This window comes from Amblyomma mixtum, chromosome 9, assembly GCF_055824585.1.
Source record: "Amblyomma mixtum isolate Tamu chromosome 9, ASM5582458v1, whole genome shotgun sequence".
Lineage (NCBI taxonomy): Eukaryota > Metazoa > Arthropoda > Arachnida > Ixodida > Ixodidae > Amblyomma > Amblyomma mixtum.
Genome location: NC_143020.1, coordinates 93,952,342 through 93,963,804, shown reverse-complemented (window position 1 = coordinate 93,963,804; position 11,463 = coordinate 93,952,342). Strand labels below are relative to the sequence as shown.

The 11,463-nt window shown below is 43.7% G+C and overlaps 1 protein-coding gene across 1 annotated transcript; it reads right to left on the bottom strand.

Annotated features, from left to right (window-relative positions):
• Positions 1–4,117: 4,117 nt before the first annotated feature.
• Positions 4,118–10,822, bottom strand: LOC149330176 (IgGFc-binding protein-like). The gene is made up of 3 exons (XM_089560796.1): positions 10,690–10,822; positions 6,163–6,478; positions 4,118–4,374 (listed from the first exon to the last, which is right to left on the bottom strand). Exons 1-3 carry the CDS (start codon positions 10,751–10,753, stop codon positions 4,128–4,130), a joined length of 627 nt encoding a protein of 208 aa, XP_089416922.1. The 5' UTR covers positions 10,754–10,822; the 3' UTR covers positions 4,118–4,127.
• Positions 10,823–11,463: the final 641 nt, after the last annotated feature.

The window sequence follows — 11,463 nt, the reverse complement described above, 5'->3', positions numbered from 1 at the left end:
AGCTGGAGATAGCCCAGCCTCTGTTTCCGAGCGCTCAGACATATGGAAAACATGTGCAAGTTCGGCGTTCAGTTTCAACATTCACTGCAGAATGATATTTTAAGTGTTTAGCCCCGCTACGTGCGGACAGAACGTCATCGTGTACCACCGACCCCAGTCAAAATTTTACATCTTATTCTTGGTGACCTATTCTCCATTTTTTTTTACATCATCGCAAGAGACAGAAGATTGCGCCCAATTTGTGGAACGACTTCTGCCTCGATTTCACGAATGTCCTTGGTTCTTTGAAAAGTGCCAGCTTTACACTGCACGCGACGACGGCATTTTTTATGTTGCTTCCCGAAGCTGATGTCAGCTATGTCCTGTGAATCTTGTTGATAACGCGTGCGTATGAATGTGCGGTAATGCTTTTTGAGCAAGTCTGTCACATAAGACTTGATCTCTGCCATTTCTAGTTGCCATCCTAGGTCAGAGCAAGGTCATCGAGCATATGTTTGTCTCTGTTTGCACACACTACATTATTCGTCACACCTTCACAGATAAGCGACTTCCATTACTCTTACAGCAAGAATTGTATTTCATGATGATGATGATGTCCTCAGGCTTAATGGCACATACCCACGGCGGAGGATTGGCATTGCTATAAGGGAGCATCCTCATCGTCGTCACAGAGGTGGTAGGCCTTATAAAATCCTGCTTCTGCGATGGCACATTGAACAATAAATGATTTCACTGCCAAGGCAAGCATATCTCAACAAAATTTTCGAACGCTTCTCTCTTGCGAACGTGCATGAAGTGCGGCTCAGTGGCCGTCATCCGCACACTGTGGTTGTAGCAGGCTTCACATAGCACATGGCCACCAGTGAGGTAAGATATAGATTTTGGTAAAGAAAAAACCGAGAAGGGTTGTTTTGTAGGCCAGTTGGTCATACATATTTCAAGAAATGCTTCGGCGCGGCCGACAAGGACTGCCAAGGACGCTCTGTGGTGTTATTCTACGTTTTGTCCTTGTCTGCCGCGCCGAAGCATTTCTTGAAATATGAAAAAAAAAACCGAGGCACGGTCCACCTTAAAAATGTAGTAGGAAGTGACAGGTGATTGGACCTTAAAAGGTGGTAGCAAGGGACAGGTGATTGGGTGAGAAAGTAGTTTAGATGGGGGCAGAAAAGAATTGGCAGTTAATCCGAAGAAATTTTATCACGTAGTACAATTTTCTTGCCAATAAATCGGATAGGATTTTTTAGTTGGCTCGCAATAATCTGCATCCAAAGAAAAAAGGAATCAATCAATCAATCAATCAATCAATCAATCAATCAATCAATCAATCAATCAATCAATCAATCAATCAATCAATCAATCAATCAATCAATCAACCTTTCAATCAATCAATCAATCAATCAATCAATCAATCAATCAACCTTTCAATCAAACTACCTACCTATCTATCTGTCTGTCTGTCTGTCTGTCTGTCTGTCTGTCTGTGCCCCCGTGCGCGGTAACCCTCCCCCAAGGTCTTACCTGTGCAGAAGATGTTGCCGTTCAGAGCACTTGGGTCGTAGTTGCCCACACTCCGGCTGTCGCTCGGCACTGGCCTCCTTTACGACACTTGCTTATCCGCTAAGCTTGTCCTTTGTGGCTATTTCGCAAGTCCTCGCCAACATTGGTGATGGGGTGTGGCTTTTAGAAATGTCTAGTGCCACCTCATCGCAATGGCAGAATCTCTAGCGTATGAGAACTACAGTAGTGATAAGACGATTGGGCACCTACTTTGTGACGGCCCTCGGTATGTGCGTGCGCGTACCCTCCTGGCTGCCACGCTCCACCGCTTGTATCCTCATCTCCTCGTCCCCGCATCGAAGCCCAGATTCTGGGACCTTGGACTAAACATTCATTTCAAAGGAAAGCTATGGAGATGGTATTGAAATTCTTCAAGGACTCAGGGTTGAGCTCAAGGCTGTACGCATGGCCTATGGCCACTTACAAATTTATCTCCAATTTTCTGCTTACCTTTCATTCTTTTTCCCTCCATCCCAACGTGTACGTAGCATTCTGCGCGACGTCTAGTTAGCCTGCCTGCCTTTCCTTCTTTCTCTTTCTCTCTCCCTCTTACCACCTGCTTTGAGTCGTCCTGCATTGAGACCGACGAGAGTACACAACTTGTCTAAGCGTGCCTCTCACCGGTCAGTGCTCAGTCGAATACTACTTAGACGCAAGGACTGCATCATCGGTCTCCTTTGAACTCTTTAAGATCAGCAAATCTGTTTCTATTCATATAATGAACGCCTTTTACGCCCTGAGGCAATAAACACCGGTTTAAAAATGTCAACGCATTGCGCTTGACAAGCGGCGGTTCCGGCATTTCGCTAGCAAACTTTTTAAAGTTTTTTTTCACGTTTGTCTCAGGCTTTTGAAGAGGCTTTGCAAGGTATTGACAGGCGTTTAGCATGAATTTCTCACGCATAACAAAAAATGAACGGGCTTAGTAACGATAAGTCATTGGATTTCGACGACCTGTTTATGCATGTTGGAAGAAAACATTTGCCTGCATTTTTTTTTGTTGCGATTGAACTGAAGTCTACCTCGAAAGCAAATCCCGTAACATAGAGACAGTCAATTTCATTTTTCTTGTTTGCTGAAAAATGAGCATTGCCGCCTTGTTCTCCGAAATCAAAATTCCGTCCACGTGCGTTATTTATACGTGCCTCGTTACACGGCTGTTGTCGATGTAGGTGACTACCAGTAGACGTAATAGTATCATAGTAAAAACATTAATGTGCGCCCTTAGACAGTACAAGGCACACTACGAAAGCTTGAAGTTTAAGCGGTGAATACTAAGTGCTGTTGCTCTGGGTCACCGGTCAGACGGCTTGCCAGCTTGATCACGAATCGACCTTCTTTTAAACCGGTCCTTAACCTGTAACACAACTGTATATCCTTAGTTCAATTCAAACTAATTCCATTCATCCTTCGGCAATGCTACGCCTCTATCGGCTCTGCACTAATTCGTACACTGTCTTCTACAGTGCATGGCGGCACTACGCCTTTATTCTCAAATCTCGTGCCTACCATTTGGAGTTTCTAGCATTTGTCAGCTTAACCAGCAGGCCATCGTCCTGGAGCTCCAAGCAGCGGCTACTTTTAAGAGTTAATCTAATTCTCTCTCTCTCTCTTTCAGTTAACATGGGTTTCATGTCAAATCATTCTCCGCTCTGGAAGACCGACAGTACTGAACTTTTCCACTCAAGCAGACCTCCTGGCAGTAGTAGTAGTTCTGTTTGAAGTTTGGGCAACTCGCACATTTGTCCCGACGTCCACTGTGGAGCTCGCAGCCTCATCTTTCTGCGGAGTCATTAGTGGCGTGCATATGAGCGTCTTTATCAGGCTTCTTTTTTGACACTTTCCCGGAGTTACTGTAGATTTTCCTCATTACGTCGTGTAGAAACGTCTTGTTTTCTGTGACCAAGCGGACGGTGCATATTTCAATCTCTAATTATTTCCAGTATTTGAATACTATTAGGCCAAGGCCGGATCACTCCCCAGAGAGGTAGTTTGAGATTATACCCGTGGTTATGTCAACCCGTGCAGTGCACGGGACAGACTACTATCAATTTACTGTCCTTCATTGTGGCCACCTCCAGATGAATGAATGAATGAATGAATGAATGAATGAATGAATGAATGAATGAATGAATGAATGAATGAATGAATGAATGAATGAATGAATGAATGTTTACTACAGCTTGTGCCTAAAGTACAAAAACTTTGGTTGAAGAAAAAGAAAGCGGTTCACCAGGACCGCTTGACGAGCTTCGTTTTCGGGAGGAGGGTTGGACTTCCGTGGGAGTCCATCCATTCGTGCGAATAGTCACAACCTGATGACCTTTTCGTGTCATTCCAAGACGTGACGAATTGAGCCGCAAGCGTTGCGAGCGGACTTTTCAATGGTTTGTAAAATTGCATTTTAAGACAAACATTGGTTTGCATTACTTCCATTCTACTCGCTACATCTCCCTTCAAATCTGAGGCTTTTACTTCTCCAGCAACAGGTATCAGTGCAATGAAGCGATGTGCTTCGTGTCGGTGACGAGAAAAACAGGCATACTGAGAACCACATTTCGTTTCACCATTTATTCTGCTCTGCTCGGGCATTTATTAATCGGCACGCAATACTCCTTGCCTTTGTAGAAGGTCTTAGCGAATCCGGGCCAGCACACGCACTCTCCGCTCAAGCAACGCGTCTCGCAATGGATGGGCTTCCGCTTGTGGCATTCCGGATCGCAACTGGAAGTGCACACTTTGAAGGTGGAGTAGGGCGGGCACTTCGGGGCACAGGAGCTGGCTGGAACACACGACAGCCCGCGGACGTATGGATTGCTGAAAGAGTAGCGAGGGTCACAGTCAGGGACCCTATCATACAGTGCATTGTGTCCTGCCTACGTTGACAAATAGTACGGAGATAATAAAATATCCTACTCTGGAATAAGGGACACGATTATGAAGATACATAATATTTTATTTTAAAATTTTTTAAATATTTCCCCGCTGTGTTTGGTGGCCGCCAGACCTAAAGCTACTGAAGAGGGGGGCTGTAGGAGGGAGGGTATCAAGTGCGCTGATGCAAAGAAGGGATGCTCGTCTGGCACAAAGCTAGGGGGTAACGAAAACAAAAAAACTTGCTCTAAATTAAGCATAACAACTTCTGGAGAAGAAAGTCATATGTGTAAAACAAAGCGAAAGAATCAGAGCAGTGTGGGTTATTGAAGAAAAATAAGATGATTATATTTGAGCTCAAATCAAGAGGAAAAGAGGACTGATTGTATGCAAGAAGCGGATAGAGCACATATCTAGTCCATTTATTTATTCATATATCAAGCTAATCCAATCTGGGATTGCTAGAGGGTGGCATTACAGTGTAAGTAGAAGGATTGGAAAGAATACGTTGAGTTGGTGAGCAATTCAAACCAAAAACAACAAATGGCAAGGATAGATTAAATTAGAAGCATAAGAAGGAATTAATCTAGCGCAGCAAAAACCTAACATAAATAAAACGAAAAGGACCAAAATAACAAATGGCAGCAGAGATGACACCAAGAAAGGAAGGAGTTTCGAAGCAGGGTTGGTGATGAATTGTTAGTAGTTGAAAGAAGCACTTGTACTGCCGTGGCCGAACTCAGAACTAGCAGTACAAGTTGATTTTAATAAAGGACGTACATCTTGACAGCTGCATATAACCGGAGCTAGGACGCGTTCGCTTGTCGCCAGTCAAAGCGCTGACCCCTCGTTGCATCGGTCTTACCACGTTTGGAATCTTTGGAATCTAAATTGTGTGACCACACCATCTAGAGAGTCATCAGAGCTTCAGGCAAAGTGTGGTGTAAACAATTGTGAGGCACTTTCCCTTCACTTGTACAACTCAGCGAGAGTTGAAAGTGTCCATGCAATTGCGCCATAACTCCATAAAAACGTGGAATTCATTACCACTAGCAGTCTAATTCGCCCGTTCGCAGCCCGCTTTCTACACTTTACTAAAAAAACATCTCTTAACAATACATTCAGCTTCATGCCATACATGAGGTTACCTTAATCTCATATTCTGTTCCACACTCCGACAGCAAACGGTCATATTATTACTCATCTTGAATATTTTTTTCTGTTTTTTTGCCTCCGCTTCTGTTTTATAATATCTGCATTTGTTTATTGCCAATTGTTATCTGATCTTATTTGTGTTCGTTCTCATGCTCTTATGCTTTGCTGTTTTATGCCTTTTTTGCTAAATTATGCCGGCTAACTATTGTATAACTTATTCATTGCCGCAAATTATACTAATAGGTTTTAACTTGATTCTATACTTTTGTTCCAGGTCATCTGCCAAACTTTTGCACTTTACTTATGCATACCTAATGGGAGGTCCCCCAGTCAGTTTTCACTTTGGGACCTTTTACTGTACTAATTTTTTATGAAACTCATAAGTCATTTGTATTTCGTTTTAATAAGCCTTCAAACCCTTCAAACTGGTATATATGTAAGACGACTTTCAATACTAAAATCTAGAAGGAAGGCGAGAATTGTTTTGGAGTGTATTTTGTATATTGTCTATTCGTATAAACCGCAAGTTCGAAATAGGCGAGTTTTAATTAACAGTACCGAAATGCTTATACTCACCGCACGAAACCAGGGGCACATGCGCAGCCTACTACGCATTGCATCGTGCAGACCTGCGGTACTGGCTTGCCGCAAGACACGGGACAGGCCGAAGAGCAAGGGTTGTAGTCGGCATTCGGAATACGCTGGCACTTCAGGCAGTCTTCTTTCTTAATGCAGTGTCCCCAGGCGTTCCGTACGTAGCCTTGTTTGCAAAGACACCAGCGAGGCTTCTGGAGGTACCATAGAAGCGTCATCCACGGCTTGCAGAATTGATCGTAGCGCAACCTTCCGCCTTTGATCATTACCTCGTCTTCGCGACATATTGGGCGCTTTCCTGGGATGAAATATTGAAGGAAATTATAGCCTCACAGTGTCACGAAAAAGTTCTGGAACCCGTACCGATTATCTTTCGGGAGTGAGGCATTCAAGGAAGGAATTAGTTTCTTGAACAGAATTCGTTTTCAGCTGGCAACTACTACTTCACTTATTTTATTGCTCATGGCATGAGCATTAATTAACGGACAACCGGCTTAGAAATAATTACCAGCACAACTCCCGACGGCAACGCTCCTAGTGGCGAGCACAAGGCTATGTCACCAACGCAGACCCCAGGTGTTAGCTTCTACCACTTATTCTTTCTAAAACCACGTATACCTGATTTATTCTGCTTTTAATATGAGTTCAGTACGTTGAACGTGCCTGGAGACAGTTCAGATTTATTATACACCGAGATAACCCACCGGTAATGTTTTGAAGATGAAACATTAGGCTACCACTCCTAGTATTCTCGTTTTATGCCTAATTTTGTCTGAAGTTTCCGGTAACAATATGTTCTCCAATCTCGTTCCTGATGCGCTGGTGGTAACAGAAAAACAAGTAGACGTTATGCGGCCAGAGGTTGTTATCTCTTGTGATCCTTGAGTCACGAATATCAGTTAAATTTAAGGAAAAAAATTAAATGCGCAGTTCCCAGTAGCAATCTTCCTGTTTTCTCGGGATCTCCGAAAATATGGGCACTGGAAATGGGAAGCCAGGGACCCAATTAAGTCTCGCTGCGTCTTTTATTCTTACCACAAATCTGGCGACTGAAAAGAGTTTTATTGCGAAAAAAGCTCGATGAGTTAGACATCCCGGTTTTCAAGGGAGAGGTGACACTGATCGTTATTCTGCATAAAAAATCAGGCAAAGTTGGGAAACCCGTCGTGCTTAGGTCTGCTTTATAATAAGTCGGGCCGCATATTCTTGTCAATCACTGAACACTAGGATATTGTCACGTAGTAGTGACTGCAGTCCGGCGAACAGGAAAACAGCGCGGATGTCTTCGAAACGGAACTCTTTATTCGGACTGACTTGCGCCCGCAAAGGACTGAATCACTCGGCGGCGGCATAGCAACAAGCATGCTCGGCGGTCGTCGAACAGAATCCCCGCCGCTGTCGGCCGTGCGCATAAAGCTTATAGCGAACTTTAGAGATAAAGCTTGGAAAGTTACTAGAACATTCTGGCGCAAAGTAGAATCGGCTTCGCCTGGATGCGGTCAATCGAGATAAATATAGGCGCGTCTTGCGTCACAAACGAAGCGATAAAGCGGCGTGCCTGCAGCCATGAAGCATGAAGAAATGAACACAACAAACAAACGCTGCAGAGATTCGCGGCAATATTCTGATTGGTTGGGAGCCTCGATATCCTTGCCCAGCAAAGGTTGGTTGCAGAGGTTACCCTGCTTTCTTTGAAGCTTTTACGAGCGACCATCTTTAAATTATCTTTCTGTTGGCATCATTAAGTAGCGACACTAACGTTTTAGGCCCTCCACACCTACGATCACTTCGTTTTTAACAAAATTCTGCAAAAACATTTTCTGTACCTTGTGCTTGGTGCATGATGGCCTTAGCTGGCTATGTGCCATTAAACCCAACACAACACAACTCCGATATCGTGGTAGAGGCACCGGGTAGCTACTAAGGAATCTGACGTCACAAGAAAAAATGTTCAGAATCTGCCCAACAAGCACAAGTAATCTGCCCAGTATGGGCTTATATCTGGTCCTTTGTAAGGCCGGTCGTTGCCAGTTAACTTCCAATATTGGGCGGATTAACTGTGGTATTTGCGAGAAAACACTGAGTCGCATTCGGCTTAATCCGAGCCAAATGACGCAGACTTTGCGCTGGACCACCTTCAATTTGTTCCAAAAAACATGCTACATGGTGTTACTCTATGTGTTAACAATGTCCTTACGGTTTTTCGGTGAAAACAGAATTACATGCTCTGAAGGCCATCATAAGTTCATAGAGAATAGTAAGGGCCTGACAAAATATTTCTAAGAACTAGAAATTTTCCTCCGTTTATATAAAGTTATTTCACGCAAACAAAATACCACGTGCTTTTATATACATCGATTTCAAATGAATTTCACTTTTTCTTGAATACGAAACGCCGAAAGAAGTGCAAAACCATGGTAATCGGCATTTTTATGTCCTCACAGAAGTCACCCTCAACATTTTCGCACATTCCGCAGAAGTAGAATAAGTCGGCGGATATCCTTCGAAGTGAAAATAATGTAAACTGTATGAAATGAAAAATTCCATACATGAAAAAAATAATTTTCTGCGGCACATTCAGCCATAAATTGCGTAGTGAGGTCATCCAACTAAAATTATGAACGGTATTGCGTTTCGCAGTACCACTAAACGACCTCTATTTTATTAAATTTAATCGGAGCACATTTTGCTGAAAGTGAAGATATAATTTTGTAATTCGAGTACCCGCGCCTTAATGTGGCTTTACTCCGGGTAGTGCACTTCTCTGCAGGGCAGCCTGTCACTGTTTCAAGGAAACACGCCGTGGAGGTTGATTTTCTGGATATTCGAGTTTTGAAAGACTAATTATTGTATTTAATCAAGTTTTGACACCCGAAGCTCTCGAGTCACCAAGTACGACGAAAGTCTGCCATACAAAGCTAAGTATGATGAAGGCTTCTTTGATTTAACGCTCATGTTCCGTTCAAAGTTACCTGTTTTTCAGATCTTTCGGTGCGTTGAGTCCCTTTTCCGTGAATAATTTCTTGTGGCACTAAGACGGCTACCATGACGTTGATATTTCTCTCCGCTCATTGAAACACCAAATTTGGAGCTGGGCGGTTTAGTATTCAACTTTTGTATAGAGGGGGAGAAGTAGAACCATGGCCAGCTGGCTAGTCTCGACATGTTTCTAAACTAAACTAAACTAAACTAAACTAATCTAAACTAAAGAAAAAGCGTGCTCTGGTTAGCTTGAAGCGCACGGAACGAACCTCCGGAACCATTTTTACATTGCTTGCTTTCTGACCGCAAAAGGCGGTTCGAAGGATAACTTCAGGTGTTGACAGTACGAGCTTCATACCATTTAAGGGGAGGACCACGGACGCGTTGGCCAGGTTCGAACTTAAAACGGCACCTGAACTTGATGGTGCTCCATATACAGTCTATGCCAAAAGTAACCGGGGACAGGTGGTTTGTTCCTCAGCCGCGTAGCGAAGCACTTATGGCAGCCCTTCAGCTCTGAATCTGTGTAAAGTAAGGTTAGCACTTGTCCTCACGTTCTGGCACCCTTCGGTCTTTAGGCGTGCCGTAAAGGCTCTGTTATGCGGTTGAGAAGCAAAAACCTGTTGCTCGGTTACTTTTGGCAAAGGGGGTAAGTCAAGACAGAGGGGTGAGGAAGAAGCGATGTTTGGTCAGCCTATCCACTTGCCACGTGCATCCATGCTGAGGTATGGAAGCGTCGTGGGGCTTTTTGCAGAAGTTTCCATACCCACGAGCAGAAACAATGCCCTTGATGCCTCACCTTGCAAAACTAATTCATTGCACATTTATCGGATATTGAGGCGGAAATGTTAAAAAGAGGACAAATACACTGGGTGTTCCTAGTAAGGGGTTCTGCAAAAAAGGGTTTTTTAGTTTGAAGAGCGTTTTTGCATGCATATCCCTGTCAGCTGTGTAGCGCATCAGAATACCAGTGGTGTTAACTAGTAGGCTGGTTAAGTAATTCAGAAAATTTCAACTTTCTATTACTCAGCTACCTTAGTTATTGAGGAACGTGTAGTCCACCTTAAGCACTATCCGTACAGTTTTCAGGATTTCGAGAACCCAGTTACCCTCGGCGCGGTGGCACAAAAAATTTTGCTTACATCACGCCAAAATACACGCTGTTTCATAAAACTTGCGGCGGAAGCAAACTGTCCAGTGCCCCGACACTAGTCAAAATAACCAAAATTTGTAAGGCCACCGCGACGGTAGTAACTGCGTTTTAAAGGTTCAAAACGCTGATATGCATACTACTTGTAGTGTGCTACACGCCTGTCAATAAATAAGCAAACTAACTGCAACGGTGAAAAAGTTATCGATTCATTATTAGGTAACCTGACTACTAGTTAACACGTCTTTTCTGCATTCTGAAGGTATACACTGCCGACAACGCGGTGCCGAAAAAATAATTCTTGTAAATTTAAAAGCTTATCTCTAAGAATTGCGGGACATGTAATGTGAAACACTCGGTATATTAGCTGTGCTTACCAGCCACATACGGGCCTGCCGCCAAAATAACGACGAATACTGCGATGACAGCGTGGTGGCGCATCGTGAAGACAGTGCGCTGCCCTCAGACTGCTTCTATCTCGCCAAAAGGCTATGCTGGTTCTGGCTGCCTTTCTACTATTTCTACAAAGGGCAAAATGTATTGTTCTGGGCTCAGAAGAAGTGGGGATTCTCTTTTCATGTCAACCGATTGTTGACACCTCTGGAGGTGCGAGATCGCACGATACAATCGCTTAAGGGGTATAATAAACATTATTTTCGTAGTTTTCCAAGCGTACCTCGTGTTTTTTCTTTTAACAATGCTGTTGAGCAGGACTTGCGATGTACCACAGATGCGCCAAGACAAAAGCATCTATACTTTAGATGGTGTTCAAAAACATGTCGAGTGATTATGAATTACTTTATTGTGGACAGTGGCCGAAGTGCGTGTGCATCTGAAGCAGCTTGTACTCACGTCACTGTGCATATGTGAGCATAAAACCATTGTACCTGAGAGTTCTTGCCATAGACTGGTATATGAAAAACAAGGGTGCTCGATTGTTACACGACACTTTTATAAAAATTGTCTACTAGCCTCTGGGTTAAAAATCGATGTTCAATATGCGGTTATGTCCTTAGATCGCGAATGTACGAACAAAGCGTCTTGGACGGTGCGCCTACGTCGCAGCTTAAAACAAACGCCTTCAGCGGAATACCGTTCTCTGGCTGTAGCCGTTGTTGAGAAGCCCACCATTCTTAGTCGTGTAACTGAAG

Coding starts and splice junctions, on each gene's coding strand:
- LOC149330176 (XM_089560796.1), bottom strand. CDS start 10,753: ATGCGCCACCACGCTGTCATCGCAGTATTCGTCGTTATTTTGGCGGCA. Junction 6,479..10,689: donor GGCAGGCCCGTATGTGGCTG/GTAAGCACAGCT, acceptor ATTTCATCCCAG/GAAAGCGCCCAATATGTCGC. Junction 4,375..6,162: donor TGTGCCCCTGGTTTCGTGCG/GTGAGTATAAGC, acceptor CTACTCTTTCAG/CAATCCATACGTCCGCGGGC.